The sequence below is a fragment of the Trachemys scripta genome, chromosome 16 (genome assembly GCF_013100865.1).
Source record: "Trachemys scripta elegans isolate TJP31775 chromosome 16, CAS_Tse_1.0, whole genome shotgun sequence".
Lineage (NCBI taxonomy): Eukaryota > Metazoa > Chordata > Testudines > Emydidae > Trachemys > Trachemys scripta.
In genome coordinates this window covers 6,706,161-6,733,022 of record NC_048313.1, presented here as the reverse complement: position 1 = coordinate 6,733,022, position 26,862 = coordinate 6,706,161, and the positions used below count along the sequence as shown (strand labels likewise).

General features: G+C 60.9%; 5 protein-coding genes across 6 annotated transcripts in view; 3 read left to right on the top strand and 2 right to left on the bottom strand.

The window, feature by feature from the left end:
* Window positions 1-203, bottom strand: part of LOC117888952 (leukocyte antigen CD37-like) — a 42,057-nt gene extending 41,854 nt beyond the window's left edge. The window contains exon 1 of the mRNA XM_034792748.1: window positions 161-203. Coding sequence (XP_034648639.1) covers window positions 161-203 — 43 coding nt within the window. The remainder of the gene's footprint in view (window positions 1-160) is intronic.
* A 243-nt stretch (window positions 204-446) lies between these two features.
* On the top strand, window positions 447-4,168 carry LOC117889156 (apoptosis regulator BAX-like; the record flags this gene model as incomplete). Its single annotated transcript, XM_034793027.1, is given in 4 exon segments — window positions 447-582; window positions 817-921; window positions 1,920-3,757; window positions 3,828-4,168. Coding segments are annotated over 3 exon segments (343 nt in total), but the record flags the coding sequence as incomplete, so codon positions are not given.
* Window positions 4,169-5,809: 1,641 nt separating this feature from the next.
* On the top strand, window positions 5,810-8,870 carry LOC117889126 (apoptosis regulator BAX-like). 2 transcript variants are annotated; one of them, XM_034792975.1, is made up of 6 exons: window positions 5,815-6,008; window positions 6,245-6,296; window positions 7,608-7,778; window positions 7,878-8,010; window positions 8,210-8,308; window positions 8,563-8,870. In XM_034792975.1, exons 1-6 carry the CDS (start codon window positions 5,951-5,953, stop codon window positions 8,596-8,598), a joined length of 549 nt encoding a protein of 182 aa, XP_034648866.1. In that variant the 5' UTR covers window positions 5,815-5,950; the 3' UTR covers window positions 8,599-8,870. The 2 variants fall into 2 exon arrangements, with proteins under 2 accessions (XP_034648867.1, XP_034648866.1); XM_034792976.1 differs by lacking the exon at window positions 8,210-8,308 and having other exon boundaries at window positions 5,810-6,008.
* Window positions 8,871-16,759: 7,889 nt separating this feature from the next.
* FTL (ferritin light chain) lies at window positions 16,760-17,913 on the top strand. The gene is made up of 3 exons (XM_034793110.1): window positions 16,760-16,935; window positions 17,064-17,193; window positions 17,625-17,913. Exons 1-3 carry the CDS (start codon window positions 16,775-16,777, stop codon window positions 17,778-17,780), a joined length of 447 nt encoding a protein of 148 aa, XP_034649001.1. The 5' UTR covers window positions 16,760-16,774; the 3' UTR covers window positions 17,781-17,913.
* A 1,484-nt stretch (window positions 17,914-19,397) lies between these two features.
* The window catches only part of LOC117888951 (galactoside 2-alpha-L-fucosyltransferase 2-like), an 18,239-nt gene continuing 10,774 nt past the window's right edge, over window positions 19,398-26,862 (bottom strand). The window contains exons 3-5 of the mRNA XM_034792747.1: window positions 26,088-26,251; window positions 25,714-25,794; window positions 19,398-20,893 (exon numbers count right to left, since the gene is read on the bottom strand). Of these exons, the coding sequence (XP_034648638.1) occupies window positions 20,576-20,893; window positions 25,714-25,794; window positions 26,088-26,251 (563 nt within the window). The 3' untranslated portion in view covers window positions 19,398-20,575. The remainder of the gene's footprint in view (window positions 20,894-25,713; window positions 25,795-26,087; window positions 26,252-26,862) is intronic.

The window sequence follows — 26,862 nt, the reverse complement described above, 5'->3', positions numbered from 1 at the left end:
GGGGGCCCCCCCCCCCCCCCATCTCGTCCCCTGTATGCCCCATCCGGTTCCGGGGGCTCTACGGCCTCGGGCAGCCCCCTCTGCCTTGTGTCAGCCCCAGCAGAGCCCCCCTCCCCTCCGGTCTCCTGGATCCGTCTCTCTGCCCTGGGCAGCCCCCAACCTGCCTGCCTGCCTCCCCCAGCTCCTTTGGCTCCCCGCTCCATCCACCCCCAGACGAGTCTCGACCCTCCCTGACTCCAGCTGGCCCCTCGTCCACGTTAATCCTTCCCAAAGTGGGGAAACTGAGGCAGGCGGTCTCACCTTTTTGTCCCCTCTTCCTCTGGGGTGGCAGGATTGTCCCCCTCCCTCCGGCAATCAGTGGGTTCTGTTCCTTCCACCTGGTGGAGGGGTAACACCGCCTCCCCCCCCCCCCCCCCCGCCTGGCTCTAACCCCCTGTCCCCCGCAGTATGATTGACCGGGTGGGGGCCCACGCCCCTAAGGACGTCTTCTTCCGCGTGGCCGCCGAGATGTTCTCCGACGGGACCTTCAACTGGGGCCGGGTCGTGGCGCTTTTCTACTTCGCCTGCAAGCTGGTGCTCAAGGTGGGGCGACTGGGAGACCCCCCCCTTCCTCTCCCCCAGCTGTGAACCCCCCGCCCTGTGGCCCTCTGCTTTCCCTCCCATCCCCCACAGCCCTTCTGCTACCCCTCCCCCTGGCTGTGAGACCCCTCCCCCCTGTACAGCCCCCGGCTGCCCCTCCCCTCCCCTCCCCTCCTGAATGTGCTCCCCCACTGGTTCACCAGCCGCCCTTACCCTGCTGCCCCCCTCTTCCCCCAGGCTCTGTGCACCAAGGTCCCCGAGCTGGTGCGGACCATCGTGGGCTGGACGTTGGAGTACCTCCGGGATCATGTGCTGGCCTGGATCCAGGCCCAGGGAGGATGGGTGAGTCCAGCCAGCGCCGGCCGCCCTCCCTCCCTCCCCCATTATCCCCCAGGCTGCATGCAAATGAGGCAGTGTCCTAATTTGCATAGCTAGCGAAGGTGCCTAAGTCGTGACCGCCTCCAAAGCCGGTGGGTTATTCTACAGTTAGATTCACCAAACCGGTAACAAAACGGCGTCTAGCGACTGAAAACCAAATTCACCCTGCGTCAGCTTCTCCCCGTCCCAAGGAATCAGGTCAGCCTGTGTCCCGGGCCGTCCCCGAACCTCCACTTCTAACTGGGGTTCAGGAACCACAAAGCTTCGGGCAGGTTCCCGGCAGGGACGGGACAGGCTACCGGCTCGCGGCGTCTCTCTGGGGACACACGGGCTGGGCAGGGCCTCGCGCCGTAGCATAAAACACTCCTGTGCTGGGAAATCCACGAGCCGGAGAATCAGGGACACGCTGAAGACGTCTCCTGGCTCGTTTATCTCCTCGGCCTCGGCCACGGGCCCAAACCCAGCCCCTGCGCGTGGAAAGTCACCGGCCAGGCTGGAGTCCGAGGTCACAGGGCCCCGAGGTGTTTTGCTGATGGCCAGGGGCGACCGTTGGCCGAGGAGAAGGGCTTGCTGGAGAGTTGACTCGTGCTGGGCTGACAGGGGTGGGGGGGGGTATAAAGTGCCTTGTGGGCGTCCCCCATCCCCCCCCAGAAACAAACCCAGCCGGGATACCAATGCAGAGCCAATGTGTCCAGCGACAGAGTCTAAAGTCCTGGCTCCCAGCCCCCCCCCTCCTTCCCACCCCACCACCACTAGACCCCACTCCCCTGCAAGGGCCAGGGAGAAAACCCAGGAGTCCTGGCTCCCAGCCCAGTTCCAAACGCACTAGACTCTGCTGCCTCCCAGCGATCCCAAACCCCGTTGTGTGGCACTGCCGCCACCCCAGAGCCAGCCACATGTCAGCCTCATTTGTATGACGGTTCAGTGGTGCCCTTTGCTCTCTCCCCCCCACCCCCCTCCAGGATGGCCTCCTCTCCTACTTCGGCACGCCCACCTGGCAGACCATCACCATCTTCGCTGCTGGCGTGCTCACCGCCTCCCTCACCATCTGGAAGATGTCGTAGGGCGGGGGTGGGGTGCGCTCCGCGGCACCCCACGTCTGGCCGGACTACGCTGGGCTCCCCGGGGCCGGCTCCCCTTGTCCAGCCTCGCTCCCTCCCCGATTCCCGGTGCCTTGTGCTCAACTCGAAACAAACCTCGCGGGACCCTGCGCTGCGCCTCCCGGATCGGGACCGACGTCGGGGGACACGGACGCTCTGTGGGGCCGGACGCCCTCCTGCATCTGGGGCAGAGACTTGAGAGGCCTTGAGCTCCACCCGGGGCTGGTCGGCGTGTAACTCCCTGACGGGCTGGCTGCCCGCGGGGAATCCTGGGCCGAGGTCGCGGGGGCCAGAGCCAGCTCGGGGGGCCGAACTCGGGCCAAGGTTGCGGGGGCCGAAGCCGGCTCCGGGGGCCGAACTCGGGCCGAGGTCGTGGGGGCCGCAGCCGGCTCGGGGGGCTGAACTCGGGCTAAGGTGGCAGGGGCCGAAGCCGGCTCTGGGGGCTGAACTTGGGCCGAGGTCCAGCGCTGATTCCCCCAGCGAGATCTGTTCTGCGGGGAGCTGAGGGGGGCGGCTCAGGCCTGGCTGCCCGTGACCTCGCAGACTCAGTTTCCTTCCCCGAAACACCCGTCAGGGGCCCCCCGCTCTTTTGACTTCCCCCCGCCCCTCAGCACCTCCCTGGGGATTTCCAATGCCCGCCCAGTCTGGCAGGGTCCCCCCATGAGGCACCTCTGTCCGGGGTACCCCAGAGCCAGGTGCCTCTGTCCTCCCGCCCCCCCAGTGCTGCACAGCGCCTCCCCCGGTGTAAAAGCCGGTTGCCCCCTCCATCCAGCGTGGCCTTGGGGCCCCCCTCAAAGCCCTGCTGGGGGGCTGGTTTGGGGGATGCCCCCATAGCAGGGGAATCCTTGTACAGAGCACTCACAACAGTACTGTAGTGGGGGAGGGGACTGGCCCCATCTTCCCCCCTCCCTCACCGTTACCCCCCCCCACCCCGGCTTCTAGTGGGAGGCGGGTGGGACGGGTGCCCCTACGCCTTTGTACTGTAATTAACTTAATACTGTTTGTAAAGCGATGTGTGTTCTCAGGTGTGGGGGCCGACCCCCTTCCCTAGCAGCTGTGGCCCCCCTTCACCCCACTGGTAAACTCTTGGGGGGGGGGGGGGGGGCAGTGGGGGGCTCCCAGATTTGCCCCGAATGTCCCTCTGCAGCCACCAGTTGGGGCCGGGGGTTGCCAGGAACTTTGGGGGGGGGGTGCTGTTCCCAGCTGTGATGTGGGGGCAGAGTAACTGTTCCTGGGTTAGCACCCCCTTCCCCCCCCCAGAAAGGCTGGTCTGGGGTGTGGAGGATGAGAGAGGAGCAGCTGGTGAGTTGTCCCTCCCCTCCGTCCCCCCCCCCCCCGCCGCACATGCTGCTGGGGGCTATTGGCACATCTGGAGCTTCCCCCCCCCCCCGGCACCCACCCTTAGGCTGGGATCTCCACTGCAACTGGCCCTTTGAACCCGGGGGGCAGGCGCCCCAGAGCCAGGGGCATCCCTGGGAGGCTTGGGGCAGACACATGTGCTGATGAACTGGGGGGGAGGGGGGTGGGACTTGAAATGATTGGGGAGTATGTGATGTCACAGGTGGGGCGGGGCTAATGGGAAGGGTCTGATGATGTAATGGAATGGGGGGGGTTGGGTGTATGATGTCACAGGTGGAACGGGCCGATAGGAAGGGACTGATGATGTAATGGAGTTGGGGGTTGGGTGTATGATGTCACAGGTGGGGCGGGGCTAATGGGAAGGGTCTGATGATGTAATGGAGTGGGGGGGTTGGGTGTATGATGTCACAGATGGGGTGGGGCCAATAGGAAGGGACTGATGATGTAATGGAGTTGGGGGGTTGGGTGTATGATGTCACAGGTGGGGGCGGGGCTAATAGGAAGGGATTGATGATGTAATGAATTTGGGGGAAACATAATTTCAACCTCTTTTCATTCCCATTCCTGTTCTGTGCCCCACCCCCGGCGTACCTCACCCCTCTCCCCCACTGGGGGCCCCCCCACGCTGCCCCCCCCATGCACTGACTTTCTGCCCAGAGGTAGCCATGTACTGTCTCTGGGGTGTCCCTCACCCCGGCTAGTGGCTGTGCCCCGTGGATCAGAACGGGGTGGGGTCAGCCAGGGGGAGGGGTCCACGGTGGGCAGAGATCTCTTTTCCCCCCCCCCCCGCCCACAGGGCCTTGGCTGTTGGTGCCTCTGGACTCTGATTTTTTTATCTCTCTTTTGTATTTACTCAGTGATCGTCACCCCCATCCATCCGTCTGCCCCCCATCCGTCGTGGTCCCCCCCCCAATCCCTATCTCGCCCCCAACCGGGGTCTCTGTATTTAAGATTCTTCCTTTGTAATTTTTTCTACCATGACTGTTTTGATACCAGGGTGAGGGGTTGTGTGTAAAATACATAAAATAAACTCTAAGGATGGAGCTGGTCAGGTCTTATGTGGGGGGTGGGGAACAGGACAGGTGCTGCGAACTTCCCCCTGGCAGTGCCCCCAGCTGGCGGAGCTGAGGGGGACATGGGCCAGAACCTCCCGCTGTTTCTATTCTCAGTCCCATGGGTCACACTCAGGGGCCCATCAACCCCGGCATCCTGGCTCGTGCTGCTCCAGGGCAGCAATGGGGCAGGGGAAGTTCCCCACCCGCCCCCCTAGGGGCTGGCTCACAGCTGGAGCCCAGCCCCCCAGCGCAAAGAAAGGATTAACCCCACAGCTGCTGCATGACACTAGTGCCAGTCAGCCCTGCCCGGATTGGGGCCCCTATCACTCAGCCCCCTCCCAGCGCCGGGAGAGAACCCTGGAGTCCTGGCTCCCAGCCCCCCCCCCCCCCGCTCTAACCCACTAGACAGGGCCGGCCCTAGGCCCAATGGCTCCCAGGCAAGGAGCCCCCACTCCAGTTAACCTTTCAAATACCTTATTTGTGATTGCAGCCTGTTTCACGACAGCGCCGCACGATTTGCACGCACGATTCACTCTGCAGTCAAACCCGGCACCCCAGGGGCCTAGATTGGGGGGGTCCCATGTGTGGAAGCCCTCCCCATCCTCTCTGTGCTTTGTCCACCAATCAGGCCTAACCTGTGACACCCCAATTTGGGTTCATTGGTTTCTGGGCTCAGACTGGTTTCCCGGGTGTGGTGTGAACGCATCCTTGGATTCGAGTTTCACTTCACTTCCCAAACCAACCAGCACAATCCAGGCATGGCCCAGCCACGCTGTTAGCGGACGGGGCGGATGGAGATCACACTGAACGCACCCTGGGGTAGTTGTGACCGAGAGCACGAGGACACGTTCACAACTGCACGATGCACACGGTTCGCACGGTCCCACTTTGCGCCGATCCTGGCTCTTGGCCGGACTGGCGACGCCCCGGCCCCCGTGTATCACCCGCCGGGGTCTGGCCCCGCCATTCTGGGCCCCACGTCTGCCTCCAACCCCCGGCCGTGCAGGGGGCTGGTGAAAAACAAATCGGTGGATGGGATGCTGGAAACACGGGATTTCGGCCGCTCGGTTTTCACGTCTATCGATCACGACAACCTTCTCCCGGCCCAGGCTGTCACCTGTCCCTAAATCCCCCTCCCCTCCTAGAACTGGGGAGAGAACCCAGGAGTCCTGACTCCCAGCCCCCAGCCACTAACCCCCACTCCCCTCCCTGAGCCAAGGAGAGAACCCAGGAGTCCTGACTCCCAGCCCCCAACCACTAACCCCCACTCCCCTCCCTGAGCCAAGGAGAGAACCCAGGAGTCCTGGCTTCCAGCCCCACCCTGTTCTAACCACTAACCCCTCCCCACTCCCTTCCCCGAGCAGGGCAGAGAACCCAGGAGTCCTGGCTCCTGGCCCGGGGCAGGACACGTGCAAATGGGCGGGATGCGGATTCTGCCCTGCAGCGTCAGGCCGGGCGGGGTCCCGGGGCAGCAGCGGGATGGAGACGCACCAGGCCGGGGGGCTGCCGCTTGCCCCAGCTCGCCCATCCCCCACCGGTAGGAGCCCCCCCGGGGGGGGGGAGCTTTCACTTTCGATTCACGCGGGGAAAACTGGAGGGGGGCCCGGACTCCTGGGTTCTCTCCCCGGCTTGGGGGGAGGGGCTGGGAGCCCGGACCCCTGAGTTCTATCCCTGGCTGCGGGGAGTGGGGGGGTGCTCTAGTGGGGGAGGGGCTGGGAGCCCGGACGCCTGGGTTCTGTGCAGAGAGCCACATGAATTTTCTCTCCCTTTGAGGTGCCGAGAGCATTTCCTGCATCAAGCAAATCGGGGCGTCCCTGCTCCGGGGGTAAGTGGGGGACCCCCCCTGGGAACGGGGGTCCCTGGAGCTCCGCCCCCTCCCCTCCCGCGTGCCCCTCCCCCCGCACCTTTCTTCTGCCCCCCTCCCCCCCAGCCACTGCAATCCCCTGCCCTGCGCCCTCTTCCCAGGGAGAGTCCCTGAGACCTTCTCACCTGCACCCCGGCTTTGCCCTGCGCCCCCAAATCCTCACCCTCCACAGGCCCCTCCCCCACCAGCACCACCCCCCTAGAGTCTCTCACCTGCACCCCGGCTTTGCCCTGCTCCCCCAAATCCTCCCCCTCCACAGGCCCCTCCCCCACCAGCACCCCCTCCCCCTAGAGTCTCTCACCTGCACCCCGGCTTTGCCCTGCGCCCCAAATCCTCCCCCTCCACGGCCCCTCCCTCACCAGTGCCCCCTTGTGCCCCCTCCCACATCAGCGCCCCCTCCCTCACCAGAGCCCCCACGGCCCCTCCCCCACCGACACCACCTTATTAACTAAACTAACATGTATTAAAAAAGAAAAGCGAGGGCGCGTTGGTTAAACGCTCACTGTAGAGACAGATTAAATTCAATTCTTGAGGTTCAGGTACAGGGCAGAGAGGAGCTCGGAGTCGCCAAAAGTCCTTTTAGAAACAGTTCATCGGTTACGGTCCAATGTCCGTATTCGGGACGACGCCGGTCAGCGACTGGGGATTTCAATCCTTCTGGCTCAGGGTTCCCCCCTCTGGAAACCCAAAGCGGATCTGAGATGAAGCAGGATCGTGTCCCGGGTTTTTATACATTTCCTGTAGCAATAGACAACCCTGGTTTGCTGACACCCCGAGCCCTGAGCAAACAGCCCCCCTTGCTCTGAACAAAGCCCGCTGCATCCCCAACCTCTGGTCAGTCCCAGTTCTTCCGAACCCGGCTGGGAGCGAATGAAACCTCCTTCCGGCCCTGTCCCCTTTCCGTGAGATATTATCTCACACTCAGAACGTCCCAGCCCCCTCCCCCTGGAGTATCCTGCACCCCACCTTCCCCCCAGTGCTTCCCAGCCCCCTCCCCCTGGAGTCTCTCTCCTGCACCCCCAGCTTCCCCCCAGTGCGTCCCAGATCCCACCCCCTGAGCCCCTCCGTCCGACAGGCCCCTCCCTCTCCAACACCCTCCTCTGCCCCCCCCCCCCCCCCGCCCCCCCCCCCCCCCCCCCCCCCCCCCCCCCCCCCCCCCCCCCCCCCCCCCCCCCCCCCCCCCCGCCNNNNCGGCCCCCCCCCCCCCCCCCCCCCCCCCCCCCCCCCCCCCCCCCACGGCCCGGTAACCCGCCCCCGCTGGTTCCGTTCCAGGTTCGTCTGGTCCCTGCTCCAGCAGCAGGGCCCTGGGTCCCCCCCGGCCCGGTCGGTCACCATGGAGGAGCTGGGGGGCCAGGACACCCCCGATGGGCCCCGGGTCGCGTCCCTGCGTGAGACTCTGCACCGGATATGGGAAAGCATGAGCCAGAACCCCGAGATCGACAGGTGAGGAGACCCCGACCCGCAGCCCCCCCCCCCTTCAGACCTGCTGGTGCCCCTCACTCCCGACCCGCAGCCCCTCGCTGATGCCCCCTCTCCCTGCAGCCTGGTGCAGTGCATGGCGGGGCAGCCCCCCCTGCCGGCGCTGGCCGCGGTCTCGGAAGAGGTGTTTCGTGACGGCATCAACTGGGGCAGAGTCGTCGTCTTCTTCTACTTCACCTACAGGGTCATCGCCCAGGTAATGGGGGGGGAGTGGCTGTGCCTGGAGTGGCTGTGCCTGGTTCTCTCCTGGCTCTGGGAGGGGAGTGGGGGGTCTGTTGATTAGAGCAGGGGGGGGCTGGGAGCCAGGACTCCTGGGTTCTCTCCCCAGATGGGGGTGGGGGGGCTGGGATCCCAGCTGGCCGCTCACCCCCTCCCCCTGCAATCTCTTCCCCCAGGCTCTGGGCGGGTCTGACTGTCTCCGGTCCCTGGTCGACTGGGCCCTAAACTTCCTGTGGGAGCAAGTCGCCCCCTGGATCCAGCGCCAGGGGGGATGGGTGAGTGCAGAGACCCCTCCCCACATCCTCCCTGGGACCCCTCCCCCACCCCAGAGATTCCCCCTCCCCATTCTGGGACCCCTCCCCCACCCTGAAGGGACCCACCTCCCTCCACCCACAGGCGCAGCCCACTGCCCCCCCAGCAGTCCTTCCCCCTTCTGCCCCCCTCCCTCATGGGAGTTCTGGGGGGGTGGGTCTCTGGGTGGGTGAGGGTTGCATACGTCTGCCACTAACCTCCCCCCTCCATTTGCCAGGACTCCATCTTCAGCTACCTCACTTCCTCCGCCTAGGGGGGGCCCAGACACCCCCCCCCCCGGGACGGCATCAGCAGCTGGACGGAGCAGCCCCCCCTCTGCAGCAGAGACCCCACTGGCTGGACAGGGGGGGGGGAATTACCCGATGCCTCCAGCTCTGCAGAAGCGAAGGCAGACTGGGGGGGGGAACGTGTGAGCATCCCCCCCCCCCCGCAAAAAAAAAAAAAAAGAAAATCACAAATGAAAAAGGACAAATAATCAGGGCTGCCAATGAATCACGATTAACTCGCAACAAATTAACTCGATTTAAAAAAACCAGTCGTGTCGAATCGTCCTTTTACCGTCGCTGTTCAAGGGGAACAGGACCCATTCGAACGGGGGATCGATACTTCGGGAGCTCGAGACATTGGAACCAACCGCAGCGCGGGCTCTGAGGTGCACCGGGCTTCGCGTTCCGGGCTGAGTCCCGGGGACAAAGATTTGCCCTGGAGAAAAGCTAAACACTCGCACGGGGGCTGTCGTGCGAGCGGGAAAGTGCAACGTGCGAATGTAGAATTATCTTTGTGTTACATCGCTGCCCTCGAAAACCAAACAACGTCAAAAGCGCCTCCAAGTCCACTCGGGCCCACTTCCTGTTCGGCCAGTCGCCCGACAAACCAGAGAATGCTGCCCGCTTCTTATCCATCGGCCCCTCCCAATTTCACGGCCGTGAAAAACGTGTCACGGACCGTGACCCTTCCCCGTGAAATTTGATCCCCTCCATGCTTCTGGGAGCCCCAGCTCCGAAGGCAGCGCAGAAGTGAGGGGGGCAATCCCATGACCCCCCTACAGCAGGCTTGCGACCCCCCCCCCGACAATCCTCTTTTGGGTCGGGGCCCCGTGGTTACAACAGTGTGAAATTTCAGAGGTAAACAGCTGAAAATGTGAAATTGACCAATTTTGAAACCTTCTGGCCGTGAAATTGACCAGACTGGACGATTAATTTGGCAGGGCCCAGATTATTGACAACGTCCCCCGAACCGGAGAGCCGGCGTTCGCGCGGTGCTGCTGTACCCTGCGTTGTAAGATATTTACGTGCCAGATCCGCTAAACGTTCTCCTGCCCCAGCCCGCTCCGGCCTGTCGATTGCACTCGCATTGGTTCATGTGTTTCTAGGGGGCCAATGTCTGTAATCCGACATCACAACCGGCAGGGAGGCCGGTGCGCGGGGTGTCCCGCGGCGTAACCGAAAATGATGCAGAAAACCGGCCAGACCCATTACTCGCCCAACTCCGTGGGGTCGGTTCCAAAAGGCGACCAAAACCGCGATTCAGCGCGGCTGACAGCCCCACAAAGAAATAAACGAGTGGGAAAAACAGCCGAGACTTTAGTGACTTTTTGAAAGGCCAGTGGAGAAAAACACACACACCCCCGCTGCCCTCTTGTGCCCCGATTTTCCCCTGCTGCCCTTCCAGTGCCCTGCTGCCCCCCCTGTGCCCTGCTGCCCCTGTTCTGGCCCCGCAACACCATGATCTCTCCCAAGCTGCTCCGTCCCCCCCACAGCCAGTGCTCCCCCTCCCCTGCTGCCAGGATCCCCCCCCAACCTGCATGCTGAACTCTGCAAATTTGGGAGGGGGTCACAAGTGCCCTGATATGGAGCCTGGCGCCCGGTCAGTTGAGAAGCGGCTGCTGCAGGACTGGAGACACGACCAGGTCGGTTTCCCCCCTTAGGCAGCTGCAGCAAATCTTGCTCCAAGCGGCGGGTGTGAGGGGTCGATGGTGGTTCCAACCTCCCGAGGGCGACTCTCCTCCGCCCTGGGATCGGCCCTGCTGGGTCCTGGGTGACACCAGAGATCGATTTCCATCAGGACCAGGCGGCGACCGGTACCTCGGGGCTGGCGCGGCGGCCCTGTGACCTCGGACTCCAGCCTTCAGGAAGGGGCTCCAGGATTGGGGGGGCTCAGGGCCAGGGCAGAGGGTTGGGGGGTGGAAGGGGGTGGGGTCATGGCTCTGGGCTGGGAGTGCAGGCTCTGGGGTGGGACTGGGGATGAGGAGTTTGGGGTGCAGGCGGGGCTCAGGTCTGGGGCAGAGGGTTGCAGTGGGGAGGGGATCAGGGCTCTGGAGCAGGGCCAGGGATGAGGGGTTTGGGGTGCAGGAAGGGGATCCAGGTTTGGGGGGGCTCAGGGCTGGCGCAGGAGATCGGGGCGCTGGCTCATCTCGGGCGGCTCCCGGTCAGCGGGGTGCTAAGGGAGGCTTCCCACCTGTGCCGGCGCCAGGGACCGCGCCGCACCCCTGAAGTGCCCAGCGGCAGGTCCGGCTTCTAGGCGGAGGCGCGCAAACGGATCCTCGTGGCTCTCACCCGCAGGCACCGCCCCCCTCAGCTCCTATTGGCTGGTTCTGGGCCAATGGGAGTGCGAGGCCGGTGCTCGGGGCAGGGGCAGCGCGTGGAGCCCTGTGGCCCCCCTGCCTAGGAGCCGGACCTGCTGCTGGGCACTTCGGGGGCGCAGCGCGGTGTCAGAACAGGTCGCGACTAGTCTGCCTGAGCCGGGCAGCGCCAGCGACGGTTTAAAACCACTGAACGAACACACGTATCCCCGTGACAATGGACCCACTCCGGCAGGGGCAGGACGTACTGTCCCGCCCAGGCCGGCCGAAAGGTTAAAGCGGGATCCCCCCGTTTCTAGGCGGAGACAAACAACCTGGGATAAAGAAACCGACGCGTTCCATGATGTTTGTTCCCTCCCCTTGTCCTTTCCTCCTGGCGCTTCAGACAAAATCTCCCTCATCTGTCAAACCCGCGTATCGGGTGCCAGGCCAAGGGGTTCATGTGGGGCTGGGACGGGCTCACGTGTTCGGTGTGTACTGGCGACGCCGGCGCCGAGTTCGGGCACCGGACACTGACCCGCCGGCAAGCGTCTGCTTCGCACGGGGCCGCCAGGTGCTCGTAGTATCACTGGGGCTGACTTCAGTCGCTTTAATTAGTGACGCCAGCGCGGCGTGGGATGCGGCGGGGAGCTGGGATACTTGGTGGCTGGTTAACCAGCCCGGTGCCGCAGAAGCCCTTTCATTGCTGATGTGGTGAATGACCCGCCGGCTGTGGGGGGGTTCTCAGCCCTGGGTCCTGCAGCCTGCCCTGAATGTGGCCCCTCCCAGCACCCCGGGCATAGAGCCCCATAGCCCCCAAGCCCCCCCCCCCGGCTCCCCCAGGAGTTTCTGCCCTGCGGCTGTTCAGACCTTGGGGCAAAGGCACCGACTCTGGGGGTGCTCATTCAGCACCTGCCGGCTTGGGAGGTGCTGCGGGGGCGGGGGAAGAGGTGGGGGACGGGGTCCTGCGGGGAAGGTGCAGAATGGGGGCGGGGCCTCGGGGGGGAACAGGGATGGAGGCACCCACCTGTAAAGATGAAAGTTGGTGTCTGTGCCCAGGGGCGGATTAAGGTTTCGTGGGACCCTGGACCAGAGCAGGAGGGGGCCCCGCCCCCATTCCGCCTGTGGCCCCACCCCTATTCCGTTCCTTCTCCCGGAGGCCCCACCCACAGCCACATCCATTTCCCAGGGCCCACCCCCGTTCCACCCCTACTGTCTGCGGCCCCACCCCCAATTCGGCCCCTTCTGCCTGCGGCCCCGCCCCCATTCCGCCCCTTGTGCCTGTGACCCCTCCCACAGCCCCACCCCTTTCCCAGGGCCCCGCCCCACTCCACCCAGGGTCTCCCCTGTTCTGCCCACCCAGTGCAGCCCCGCAACCTGTTTGCTCCTTTCTGCCCCCCCCCACTGTGGCCCCAAGACAGGAGATGCTCTGTCCCCACACCATGGCCCCCCTCATCCCACCTGCCCAGCACTGCTGTAGGGGAGCAGGATTGGGGCGCGAGGCCCCCCAACCTGCCTAGCCGGGGCTCTGGCCTTCAGGGCCCTGTCTGCTCAGTGGCTAATCCACCACTGCCTGTGCCCTGGGGGCCATTTACTGACCTCCCACACCCCCATTCCAAGCAGCAGGGGGTCCCACCAGTTCTTATCACCCACCTGCAGGGTTGGTTTTCCAGCTGGCCCCATGGTGATATTCTGTTTCCTTGGTGACCGACTTCACATGTCGCCCCAATGACCCTGTAACGGGTTTGGTCAAAGAGACCCCCACTGCCCCCCGCCACTTGGGACTGTCACCTGATGAGCTGAGATTACCTCTGAGCCCGTCTTCCCTGCCTGGTTGAGCCAGACCCGCCAGTCTGCTGCAACCCAGAGCCAGGGTCTGAACCACGTTCCCAAAGCTGCAGACTTAACCGAAAACAGCTTAGCGGGTTACCTATCTCCAGCACCCAGACACCCAGCTCCTAATGGGGTCCAACCCCCAAATAAATCTGTTTTACTCTGTATAAAGCTTATTCAGGGTAAACTCCTGAATTGTCTGCCCTCTATAACACGGCTAGAGAGAGATGCACAGCTGTTCCCCCCCCCCCCCAGGTATTAATCACTTACTCTGGGTCAATTAATAAACACAAGTGATTTTATTAAATCCACGTAGGATTTAAGTGGTTTCAAGTAATAACAGCCAGAACAAAGTAAGTCTCCCAGCAAAATAAAACAAAACACGCAAGTCTGAGCCTAATACATTAAGAAACTGATTACAGGTAAATCTCCCCCTCAGAGATGTTCCAATAGCTTCTTTCACAGACTAGACGCCTTCCTAGTCTGGGCCCAATCCTTTCCCCGGGTACAATCCTTGTTAGTTCCAGCCGGCATCTTAGGTGGTAACTAGGGGATTCCACATGACTGGCCCCCTTTGCTCTGTTCCACCCCCTTTCATAGCTTCGGCACAAGGCGGGAATCCTTTGCCTCCCTGGGTCCCCACCCCTCCTTCTCAATGGAAAAGCACCAGGTTAAAGATGGATTCCAGTATCATGTGACATGATCACATGTCCCGTGAGACTTCATTACCCACTTTCTGGAACCCACGTATACAGGAAGACTTACAAGTAAACAGAGCCACTTACAACCAATTGTCCTGGTTAATGGGAGCCATCAAGATCCCAACCCACCATTACCGGCCCACACTTCGCCTCATGGCAGTAGGCCCTCAGAGTTAACTTCCTAGTCCTAGTTTCAGATACGAGAGTGATACGTTTATACAGCTGGGATGATCACACACAGCAGATTTATCACCTTGGTAATGATCCCACAAGAGACCTTGTGCACCAAGCACATTCCAGTTACATCGTATTCACACTTATGGAGGACGTCGCAGATCGCCCCCCACACACCCCCTTACAGCCCGCCTGGTGCTGACGCATGGCTCAGCGGCTGAATAAGACCTTGTGATGCCCAACTACAGTTGCCAACTTTCTAACGGCACAAAACCGAACACCCCTGCCCCGCCCCTGCTCCGAGGCCCCGCCCCTTCTCTTAGGTTCTCCGAGGCCACACCCCTACTCACTCCATCCCCTCCCTCTGTTGCTTGCTCCCCCTCCCCCTCACTCACTTTCACGGGCTGGGGCAGGGGGTTGGGGTGTGGGGAGGGGCGAGGGCTCTGGCTGGGGCTGTGGGCTCCGGGGAGGGGCCAGGGATGAGGGGTTTGGGGTGCAGGAGGGGGCTCTGGGCTGGAACCGAGGGGTTCAGAGTACAGGAGCCGGGCGTTTCCAGGAGCCGCCTCAGCCCCATGGCGCCACCGACTGACTTTTAGCGGCCTGGTCAGTGGCTGAAAACCGGACACCTGGTAACCCCACCCTCGACCCCTGCCAGGACTCCTGGGTTCTACCCTGGCTCTGGGAGGGGGGACCTCAGGGCTAGGGTAGGAGGGGGCTGCAGGTCGGGAGTGAGGGGCACCATCAGGGCTGGGGTGGGGTCAGGGCTGGGGTAGGAGGGGGGTGAGGGTCGGGAGCGAGGGGCACTGGCAGGGCTGGGGGGAGCTGCCCCCCACCCCCAGGAGCCAGGTTCCCCCAGGTAGCTCAGGGAGAGCACCGGGGCTAAAGATTTGCTATGGGATGGGAGACGTCTGGCTTTTGAGTTTTAAAAAACAATAATGGTCTTACCTCTTTTTTTCAGGGGGTGGGGGACGGGCCTGGTGCCCCACAAAGGCCATTTGTCTTTGCCTAAAAGGATAAATAAATCCCAGGACTCCTGGAGCTCAGGGCTTTAAATGAAACGCCAGCCCTGCTGCGTGGGCCGGGCCCAGCCCGTCAGGTTCGGGTCGGCGCCGGCGCGGGGCCAAGCCAGATGGTCTCACCTGTCCTGGGCTCGGCATCGTCCCGGGTTCCCTCCAGCGCCCAGCGCTGGGAGGTGGGGGACGCGCTGAGAAGATGGGGGGCTGCACCCCAGACGCAGAGACGCTGGAACCCCCCATCCCCCGAGCCACCTGCCCAGCGGCTGGGGCTGTCTGGGGGGTGCGTGAACAGACGGGGAGGGGCTGGGGGAAGAGCCAGATGAGGGGAGCAGGGGCTGGCTGAGAGCAGGCAGGAGCCCTGGATTCGGAGGCCAGCGGGGGACCCTGCCCAGCTCCTCGGGAACTTCCTACCCCGTGGAGGGAGAAGCGCTCGGTCTGCAGGCAAAGGAGACGCCTCCAGCAACCAGACACAGAGAACCCAGGCGTCTGGGCTCCCAGCCACACCCCCCCACCCGTTCTAACTACTGGACCCCACTCCCCTCCCAGCGAGAGAACCCAGGCGTCCGGGCTCCCAGCCCTGCCCCCTGTCCTGCTCTAATCACTAGACCCCACTCTCCTCCCAGTGAGCAAACCCAGGCATCCGGGGTCCCAGTGCCCCCCTTACCCCACTCTAACCACTAGACCCCACTCCCCTGCGAGAGAACCCAGGCGTCCGGGCTCCCAGCCCCCGCCCTCCTCTGACCCACTTGACCTTCCAATCGCTCCCATTTCCCCATTTCCTCGCCCGCCCGTCACGCGCCCCGACCCGTGAGAGCTGAACTCAGCAGAAACCGCCCGACCCACGGACGCCCGCCCCAGCCCCCATCTCCCTGTGGGCCCAGCCGCTCCCAGTGCCCTCCCGTTGAGCCGCTCCCAGTGCCCCCCGCCCTCCGGGCCCAGCCAGCCCCAACCAGCCCCTTTACGACGTTCCCCACCCCGAACCCGCTGACCCCCAGCCTGTTCGCAGCCCCTAGTTCATAAACCAACCCCCCCACCCAGCAGCCCCGTGACTGGCCCCAGGGAACCGGCTTGGACCGGATCCGCCGCTGAGCCCCGAAAACAGGAACCCAGAGACCCTGACCCTGGGAAACAGGCGAGGGGCGGGGGGAGCCAGGACTCCTGGGTTTGCTCCCTGGCTCTGGGAGGGGAGTGGGGTCTAGTGGTTAGAGGCGGTGGGGGGCTGGGAGCCAGGACGCCTGGGTTCGCTCCCTTTCTGCTGGGGCATATTTGGTGCGTCACATGTGCTCAGCCCCGCGGCGGGGGGGTGGCTAAGGAGGGAAACAGCCCAAGGGTGGGGGGGGGTTGCTGAGTCATGCTGAGGGGCCACGGGGAAGGTTTGTGCTGAGTCAGGGTCCGGGGGGGGGCGGGGCGCTTCTCTCTCTGTCCAATCAGCCTCCCAGAGCCGAGGATAGAACCCAGGCGTCCGGGCTCCCAGCCCCTCCCGCACTGTANCTCCCCTCCCAGCGCCGGGGAGAGAACCCAGGAGTCCTGGCTCCCAGCCCCGCCTGCTCCAACCACTGCTCCCCGCTCCCCTCCCAGCGCCGGGGAGAGAACCCAGGAGTCCTGGCTCCCAGACCCCCCCGCTCCGACCACTGCTCCCCGCTTCCCTCCCAGCGCCGGGGAGAGAACCCAGGAGTCCTGGCTCCCAGACCCTGCTCCCCTCCCAGACCTGGGGAGAGAACCCAGGAGTCCTTGCTCCCATCCCATCCCCTCCTGCTCCAACCCACCAGACCCCCTCTCCCCTCGGCAGGGAGAGAACCCAGGAGTCCTGACACCCAGATCCCCCTGCTCTAACCCACCAGACCCTAGCCCCACCCTCTGTTGTTTACCAGCCGCTCCTCGGGCAGAGTCCAGCCTCCAAGGACCCTGCCAGTCCCCAGCGCTGTTAACCATTAACCACCCCTGACGTGGGGAGGGGTGGGGCTGTCCCCTGGCTGTGGGGGGGTCCCGGGATTGGGGGAGTCTCAGGGGGGTCTCTGGGGCAGTCCCTGGCCTCCCCCCACTCTCTAGCCTTAGGGGCTGGGTGGGGGCTCTCTGGGTGGGGGTGTCTCCCCCCTCCCTGGATCTGGGGGGGCCTGGGGGCAGCCCCACACTCGGGGTTCACTGATGTCTCCCCCCCCCCAGGGCTATTTCTTCGACAGGGACGATGTGGCGCTGGCCCATTTCTCCGAGTTCTTCCGGCACCTGTCGGGCGAGAAGCGGGAACAGGCCGAGCGGCTGCTGGGCTTCCAGAACCGCCGGGGGGGCCGCATCCTCCCGCAGGCCATGCCGGGGGGCCGGGGGGGGGTGGGGGGGAGGAGGGAGGGAGGGGGGGGGGGGGGGTCTATGGGAAGGGTTGAGGGGGACCCCATCTCCCCCCCCAGGCACAGCCCTAACCTTCCTCCCTCCCTCTCCCCCAGAAACCGGAGCAGGACGAGTGGGGGAACGGGGCGGCCGCCATGGACTTCGCCCTGAAGCTGGAGAAAACCGTCAACCAGGCGCTGCTGGACCTGCACAAGGTGGCCACGAGCCACGCGGACCCCCACGTGAGTGACCCACCCCGAGAGAACCCAGGAGTCTGGGCCCCCCTGCTCTAACCACTAGACCCCACTCCCTTCCCAGACCTGAGGAGAGAACCCAGGAGACCTGGCTCCCAGCCCCGCCCCCCACTCTCACCACTAGACCCCCCCGCTTCCCCTTTTTTTTTGTTTTTGTTTTTGTTTTTGCTTGGGGCGGCAGAAATGCTGGAGCCGGCCATGCCCAGGAGACCTGGCGCCCAGCACACGTGCGCACACACCCACCCACCCCCATTCCCTCCCAGAGCTGGGAGAGAACCCAGGAGTCCTGGCTCCCAACCCCCCCTGCTGTAACCACTAGACCCCATTCCCCTCCCAGAGCCAGGAAGAGAACCCAGGAGTCCTGTGGGGGGAAGGCCCACGGGGACCCCCATCTCTAACTCTCCTCTACCCCCCCCCAGATGTGCGATTTCCTGGAGACCCACTACCTGGACGAGGAGGTGAAGCTCCTGAAGAAACTGGGCGACCATGTGACCAACCTGCGGCGCGTGGGGGCGCCCGAGGCGGGGCTGGGCGAGTATCTCTTCGACCGGCTCACCCTGGGCGACAGCAGCTGAGCCCCGAGCTGCCCGCGGCGCCGGCCCTTTAAATCCTGCTGCCCTGCCGGGCCGGAGCCCCCCAATCACGGGGTGACCTGCCCCCTCCAAAGTCTGTAACTGGCATTGAATAAAGGCTTGGACTTAGCACTCAGCTGTGTGAGATGTCTGAGGGGGACCCCGCTCCAACCCCCTCCCCTCACAACGCCCATGACAGAACCCAGGTGTCCTGGCTCCCCATCCCCCCACCACCATCACTCTAACCCCTGCCGAGGGGGGGTACATCCCCTCCCATCACCAGTCCCCCCCCACCCTGGCACTCCCCAGCTGGTTAATGGGGTGTCTGATGGCATTAACTCCTGGTGGGGGCAGCTGCTGTCCCTGCCCCCTTGTACTGGGGCAGAGACCTGGGGGGGTCCCTGTCTCTGCTCCCCCCCACCCTACGAGCAGCATCCCAGCAGCACCCCAAACTCAGCGCTGGAAGGGGGGCACAGGGGTGCTTGCCTGGGAGGGACCAAGCACCCCATTGCACCAGGGGTGCCCCCCATGGTCTGACCCCCAGCCTGAATCCCACCCAACACCCCACCCCTGCGGGGGCCACATCCCAGCACTGGGTGAGGAATCCCCATATAAACATGGACCCATGCCCCACCCGAGTCAGCCGCATCCCATCATTGGGCGAGGGGTCCCTGTATACTCAGCCCCTGCACCCCACCCCAGAGCGAGCCGCATCCCAGCATTGGGCGAGGGGTCCCCGTATACTCAGCCCCCGCGCCCCGAGCAGGCTGAGGGACGCTCCCCACGGGGGACACAGCTGCCGACACTGAGTTCAACTCACGTTTATTCTTAGGCCCGGCCCGGCTCCCTGTGGCCCGGGAGAGACAAAAATGAAACCAAGCGACAACGTTTGCAACAGCCATAAATAAAAAACACGAGCCGGGGGGGGAGCTCACCCCACAGAGGCCCCATGGCACCCATGGGTGCAGCACCCAGCCCAGGCACAGAGCGGGGGGCCTAGGCACAGGGGATGGCAGCCCAAATGTTTTTGAAACATGATTTTCCTTGTCGTGGGGTTGCTGGGAAACTGGCGGGCAAGGGGAGCCCTGTCTAGACACCTCCCCCTCCCCCCTCTCAGCATCAGGTCCAGCTGTGTGACCCCCCTCCCGCCCACTCCCCTGCAGATGGCGCCACCCGGGAGCAGGGTTCTAGATATCAAGCAGCCGGGTTCTCGACTGGTCTGTTATTGGAGGTCTGGGAGGGGGAGGGGACGTGACCAGACTGCACCCGCATACAGAATCCTGGGGCCTTCCTGCCCCCCCATCATCGGCCATGTTCTAGAGCAGCCCCCTCAGCCTGAGCACTGAGTGATTGAAACCCTGCAAGTCGTTCTAGCCCAGCCACACTGGTGTCTAGTGACTTCAAACAACCTAGAACATGTGCCAGGCAGCTTGGGTTTCTAGCCTCTGCCCTGACATTGCTAGAATGATCTAGAACCCTGCACCCGGCAGCATCTTTCCATCCTACACGCAGTGCTCTAGAATGTGATCTAGACCACCTCTTTCCGAGGCTATGCTCGCCCGACCACAGGAGTGCTGCAGAACGCTGCGAGAAGGCCAGGACTCCCAGCACACGCTGTTCTAGAATGATCTAGGTGGAGCTGCATTCCAGAAGTCAGGAACCGACTCATCTCCCTTTGTTCACAGTGCCCGCCAGTGCTTCCCCCTTCCCAGAGATGTCCCCTCCAGAACACCCAACACCCTTCAACATCTCTTGACCGTGCAATGTTCTGGACTGGTCTAGACCATGACAATGTGGACTTCTACATATGGCCCCAACCCCTTCATTGCACTGAGTTCTAGAGGGATCCAGAACGCTCCAGACTCGGTAGCAGGGTCATTCTAGACTGCCCCTCCTTCTAAACAGCTCCAGCACCCTGCTATGTCACATCACTCCAGAACAATCCAATCAAAACCCTATAGCAGGTCCCATTCTAGACTGGTCCAGAACCCCCAATATCACCCAATGCTGCATTCCAGAATCCAATACAGGTACCCTACATCCTCAACCCCCATTTTAATACACAGGATTCTAGAACAATCTAGATCCCCAAACATGATAATCCAGGGCTGCCCTGCATCCTTGAGTGAGAAGTCTTATAGAAGGATCCAGACCAACCCCACACATTGAAGCCAGGCCCTGTTCCAGACCAGGCCTCTCTCTAGACCACACCTGACCTTGCTCCTAACCCAAACCATTTGAGAGCCCCCCATCTCTCCTGAACATTGGCAGCTGCAAACACTAGTACAATCCAGAGTGCTGCAGACAACAGGGAGGTTGTTCTAGACAGTTTGGAGGGGCAGGCCAGAGCCTATAGTGCATAGGGTCCTGGAGCACCTTGGAGACTGGACTCTAGAACACCCATGCCACTGATCTAGAACACGGAACAAACCCATCACAAGGGAGAGCCAGAAGCAAAGGACGGGAGGCAGGAGGGAGATGTTTATCTCACGTGGAGGGATCACCCCTGGTTTTGAATGATCTAGAACCCAGCAACCCTCACCACCAAAGGGGAGGAGGGTTTCTAGAGGACACTCGGTGAGAAGGGGATGCTTATACCCATCTCATGGGGGGAACCCGGTTTTGAATGATCTAGAACCTAGCATGAGCAATCTAGAACCCAGCAAAAAAAGGGAAGAGTGGGCTCCTGAGAGGGCGAGCCAGAAGCAGAGGACAGGGACGGCAAGGGGGTTGCTTATAACCGTTGTGCCTGGGGTGGGGGCACTCCCTAGTTCTAGACCAGTCTAGAACCCCCTGCCCTAGTTCCTCTCCTCGATGATAGAGTTGTTGGGGCTGCTGGGGTCGCTGGGGCTGGAGGGCATGGTGGGGGTGGAGGCGTTGGAGGCATTGGAGGAGGTGCTGGCCTCACTGGAGCCCTTCTTGGACGGCTTGCGCCACTCGGGGACAGGGCCCGTCATGGCCGGGGGCTTGATGTTGCGCCGATCCTTCTCCGCCTCCTCCTCCTCATCGTACCGCTCATCGTCTTCCTCCGTCTCGCTGTGGTGGGGGCTGGAGTGGCGGGAGATGGAGGGCGAAGGGGGCACGGAGGCCGGGCGGGGGTAGCGGAATCCTTGGGCCTGGGTGGAGAGAGAGAGAGACAGACGTGCCTGGTAGCGCCAGTGCCCAGACGCGGCCGCACAGGGCTGGGTGTACAGAGACCCCTCGCCCAGCACGGAGACGCGACCCCTCCGGGGCGGGGTGTGTGTGTAGAGGGGTGATGTAGCACTCCATATGCTCTATACAAATATGTTTGTAAGTGTGACTATGATGTAACTGGAATATGCTTTGCGCAAAAGGTCTCTTGTAAGGCATCATTACAATGCTTCTGATCTACTGAGTGTGATCATCCCATTTGTTTGCACGTGTTATTTCTATGTCTGGAGTTGGGAGAAGAAGATACAAACGTGCATCACTGCTGTAACATACTAAGTGGAAGCCGTTCAGGGTGCTTCAGATTCAATGAACTGTGAATGGCTGTTAACCTGCAAGCCTCCACTGCATACCTGCAGGGCAGTCCTGAGAAACCCCCCTAGCTACCACCCGAGCTGGAACAAGGGCTGTACCGGGGAAAGGATTGGGCCCAGACTAGGAAGGCGTCTAGTCTGTGAAAGAAGCTATTGGAACATCTCTGAGGGTGAGATATTACCTGTAATTAGACTTAGACTTGCGCGTTTTGTTTTATTTTGCTGGGTGACTTACTTTGTTCAGTCTGTTATTCCTTAAAACCACTTAGCTCCTACTTTTTATACTTAATAAACAAAAGTGATTTTATTAATTGACCCAGAGTATGTATTAATATCTGGGGGAGTAAACAGCTGTGCATCTCTCTCTAGCAGTGTTATAGAGGGCGGACAATTTATGAGTTTACCCTGTATAAGCTTTATAGAGGGTAAAACGGATTTATTTGGGGTTTGGACCCCATTGGGAGCTGGGCGTCTGGGTGCTGGAGATAGGTAACCCGCTAAGCTGTTTTCGGTTAAGTCTGCAGCTTTGGGAACGTGGTTCAGACCCTGGCTCTGGGTTGCAGCAGGCTGGCGTGTCTGGCTCAACGAGGCAGGGTTCTGAAGTCCCAAGCTGGCAGGGAAAACGGGCTCAGAGGTAGTCGCAGCACATCAGGTGACAGTCCCAAGGGGGTCTCTGAGACCGAACCCGTCACAGTGGCGTAGTCGAGCGGGATCTGTGCACAGCTGATTGCTTTGAAACACTGGTAGTGATTTTAAGTGAGTTTTAAGTGTGGTGGCCGGAGAACAGACGAAGCGGTTACTGGTTTGTTATTTTCTGTGTGCTTATTTCGGGTAAGGGAAATAGAGGCAGGAAAGTCAGCAAAATAGGTGAGCGTGAAGCTCAGAAGAGGCTAGAACGGCACAGGGTGCAAATTGCTAAGAAGGAAAGACGGAGCCAGCAAGCCCTGGAATTAAAAGACAAAGAAATCGAGGCCCAGATACAAGCCCAAATCGAGACCCAGAAGCGTGAACTGGCTGTAATGGAGGGGAAGCAGTGCACAGAGACACGTATCCTGGAGGTGGACGTTGGGGTCCTGGTGACGGCTGTGGTGGGAACAGCCCCCACGGACTCTAGCTGGAAGCAAACGCAACCTGAGTGAAAGGGCGGAGGCGGGGGGATTGGGCTGGCCAGTGAAGGGTCTGTCATAGCTGGGAGCCCACAGCTGGATCAGGGTCACCTTCCCTTTTGGAGGACACCGGGGGAAGTCCAGACGGAAGGTGAGGCTGGACAGGAGGGTCTGCCCGCCTTTTGTAGGAAGGCATTTTCCCAGAAATGCCAGACCCCTCCCCTGCGGATCAGGTTTTGAGGGGAGAGTCCACCCCGCTGACCTGTTGGGATCAGAGCGTGGGGTGACCTGGGGGGATCTTACCAATCCAAAGTACCCCATGGAAAGATGTTCCTGCCAGGTTTGTAAGGCAGGAGGAAGAAAAACTTTGCCTTAGGGAAACTTCGCAGCAGGTGGGGCCCAACCCAAAGAGATTCCAGAGGGAGGGGCCGAGGGCAGGCATGGCTGCAGCGCACCCTTTCCTTGCCAAAATCCCAAACCCAGGCCTGAATTGAGAGCCTTCCCCAAAGCGGCAGGAGAATCGGTCTCCTACCGGGGTGCCTGGAGGGACTGGGAAATACAGTGGACGCTGGCCAAGCCAGGCTGTGTGAATGAAGTCTGTCCGTCAGAAACTGGCTGTTAATCGTGTGTCTTTTGCTACTTCATCTAGGGATCAAGACAAAGGCGTTAACGTGGGGGGAGGGATAACTCAGTGGGTTGAGCAGTAGCCTGCTAAACCCAGGGTTGTGAGTTCAATCCTTGAGGGGGCCATTGGGGGATTGGCCCTGCTTTGAGCAGGGGGTTGGACTAGAACCTCCTGAGATTCTAGGACATCTGCCAATGCTGATGTTTAATGGTAAAGCCTTTGAACATGTGGGACATACCTGATTTGTGGAAAAAACTGTTGTACATGCTAGGGATGGTGACAAGACAGTCCCACAAGCATGTCGCTTTTCAGTTTATACCTGTTGTGATGACGTGGAAATGTTTTGAATGTTTTCTCTGAATACTGGGTGGGTGCCTCAGTTTCCCCTATGCCTTTCTTAAGTATCTAGGTGGGGGGATAAGGGGGTGTGAGTGTTGCAGAGCCCGAGAGGGAGGTGTGATGGGGTCGGCACAAAGAATGGCCGACCTCCTAGCAATTGATGGCCTGGCCCCTCCCCCGCAAGGTGCCAACTGAAGGTGTTGGAGAACAAAGATCAGGTGACCCTGGCCCGGGAAAGAGACAAAGGCCAGAGGAGGCGCTGGAGGGGGTTTCAGTTTTGAGCTGGCTGGGGAAACAGAGGGAGGCCCAGAACCAGGGTCTGGGCTCCCCACCCCCTAAGATGGACCTGATGGAGGGGTCCTGTTCTCTGTACTTACAAGCTGTGTTTTGGGCTGTGTTCCTGTCAACTAATAAACCTTCTGTGTTACTGGCCGGCTGAGAGTCCAGGAAGTGGGGGGTGCAGGGCCCTGACTCCCTCACACTCCGCGACACCTGTAAACAGGCTGGAAGCCCGGCCCAGCAGCAAAAGCATAACAGGCCGATGCTGCTGTGTGGCCGGGGAAACTGAGGCACGCCGCCTCATGGCATTGGTGGCTAAATGCCAAGACACCTACACTTTAACAGATATTGCTATCTGCATTCTGTTATCAGTACTGCACCCCAGGCACCCAGGGACCAGGAACCCAGAACTTTGCTAGAACACCTATAAATAACATCATAGGGTTAAAAAGGTACCGGGAGGGTGTGTAACCAGAGACAAACAGCGATTTTACACGTACTGCCTCTGCCACGTCCAAGTCTCCGGCAGTAAGTTCAGGAGGAGGGGGTGATGTAGCACTCCATATGCTTCATAAAAATATGTTTGTAAGTGTGACTATGATGTAACTGGAATATGCTTCGTGCAAAAGGTCTCTTGTAAGGCATCATTACAAAGTTTCTGATCTACTGAGTGTGATCATCCCCTTTGTTTGCACGTGTTATTTCTATGTCTGGAGTTGGGAGGAGAAGATACAAACGTGTATCACTGCTGTAAACATTCTAAGTGGAAGCCGTTCAGGGTGCTTCAGATTCAATGAACGGTGAATGGCTGTTAACCTGCAAGCCTCCACTGCATACCTGCAGGGCAGTCCTGAGAAACCCCCCCAGCTACCACCTGAGCTGGAACAAGGGCTGTACCGGGGAAAGGATTGGGCCCAGACTAGGAAGGCGTCTAGTCTGTGAAAGAAGCTTTTTGGAACATCTAAGGGTGAGATTTTACCTGTATTCAGTTTCTTAATGTATTAGGCTTAGACTTGCGTGTTTTATTTTATTTTTCATGGTGACTAAGGCTGGGTCTACACTACCTGCCTGAATCGGCGGGTAGAAATCGACCTCTCGGGGATCGATTTATCGCGTCCCGTCAGGACGCGACAATCGATCCCCGAATCGGCGCTCTAACTCCACCAGCGGAGGTGGGAGTAAGCGCCGTCGACGGGAAGCCGCAGAAGTCGATTTTGCCGCCGTCCTCACAACGGGGTAAGTCGGCTGCGATACGTCGAATTCAGCTACGCTATTCACGTAGCTGAATTTGCGTCTCTTAAATCGACTCCCCGCTGTAGTGTAGATGTACCCTTACTTTGTTTTGTCTGTTATTTGAAATCACTTAAATCCTCCTTTTTAGACTTAATAAAATCACTTTTGTTTATTCATTGACCCAGAGTAAGTGATTAATATCCGGGGGAGCAAACAGCCGTGCATATCTCGCTATCAGTGTTATAGAGGGCGAACAATTTATGAGTTTACCCTGTATACGCTTTATAGAGGGTAAAACGGATTTATTTGGGGTTTGGACCCCATTGGGAGCTGGGTGTCTGGGTGCTGGAGATAGGTAACCCGCTAAGCTGTTTTCGGTTAAGTCTGCAGCTTTGGGAACGTGGTTCAGACCCTGGGTCTGGGTTGCAGCAGGCTGGCGGGTCTGGCTTAACCAGGCAGGGTTCCGACGTCCCAAGCTGGCAGGGAAAACGGGCTCAGAGGTAGTTTCGGCACATCAGGTGGCAGTCCCAAGGGAGTCTCTGAGACCGAACCCATCACAGGGGGCACACACAGGGGCTGGATACACAGGAACCCCTGGAGGAGAGGCTGCAGGGACCCCTTGGGGGCGAGTTGAGGAAACAAAGGAGCTGGGTACACACGGATCCCTGGGGGGGGGGGGGAGAAATGTAGGGGCCAGGGACACAGGGACCCCATACCCAGCGCAGAAACGCAATACCCTCGGGGGTAGCGTGGGGGCTGGGTATATGGGGCTCCTCGGGAGGGGCACAGGGCCCCTTGGGGGAGGCTGTGGGGGCTGGGTATACGGGGCCCCTCGGAGGTCTCACACTCACCGCTGTCTCCTCCGGGGGCTCGTAGGTGAAGTTGTCGGGAAAGGCCTTGGCGAGCGCCATGTGTCGGGCAGACATGTAATACTGGGGTGGGGGAGAAGACACGGGGGGTTATGGGGGCTGGGCCAGGACCTCCCTGTGCCCCGCCCCCTTCTGCCATCCCCACAGCTCCCCTCTGCCCCCCTCAGCCAGCCTCCATGTCTGCCTCTGACAGCAGCAGGTTCTCCCCAAGGGGTCGGTTCCCATGGCGGCCGGAGGGGTGGGGGATGACTCCACCACCCCATGAGCTATTCTTCCCCCCCTGCCTCCCAGCCAGCTCTTCCCCCACATGGCCTGGCCCAGGGATTCCCCACTCAGCCAGCCCCTCTCCTACTCACCCGGCCCAGGTACTTCCAGTCCAGCAGGTCGGAGAGGCGCTCGGTCCGGTTGCGCTGGATGATACGCTGGCGCCGGCTCTGCTGACAGAAACTGTATAGGAAGGACGTCAGCTGGGTGCATGAATCATCCAGCGCCCGGAACCGTCGGTCCAGGATGTAGATCCCTGGGGGAGGGAGAGGGGAGGGAGTGAGAACGCAGGAGTCCTGGCTCCCAGCCCCCCTGCTCTAACTCACTAGCCCCCCGTCCCCTCCCAGAGCTGGGGCAGAACCCGGCCTCTATGTTAAATCTCGACCCATTTCTGAGCTAAGTCCGCCGGGAGAGAGAATTTAAACAGAAAAATGTGAACGATCATTGGGAACAGTCCCAAGAATGTTCTATTAGAGGCCTAAAAAGCCACAATCACGAAGATAGGTTAAAAAAAACCAACTAGGCTTATGGGGGAATTGACAGCAACTATACAAAATAAAGACAATATACAACAAGTGGAATGAAGGAGAAGGTGATAATAAAGCATTTCAATCAGAAATCAGGAAATTGTAGAAAATTGATAAGGGAAGCTGAAGGACACAGGGCGAAATCTATGACCAGCAGAGTTAAGGACAATAAGAAGGATTTGTTTGTTTTTTAGCGTATTAGGAACAAAATAAATCCTGTATCAGAGGGGTAGCCGTGTTAGTCTGAATCTGTAAAAAGCAACAGAGGGTCCTGTGGCACCTTTGAGACTAACAGAAGTATTGGGAGCATAAGCTATCGTGGGTAAGAACCTCACTTCTT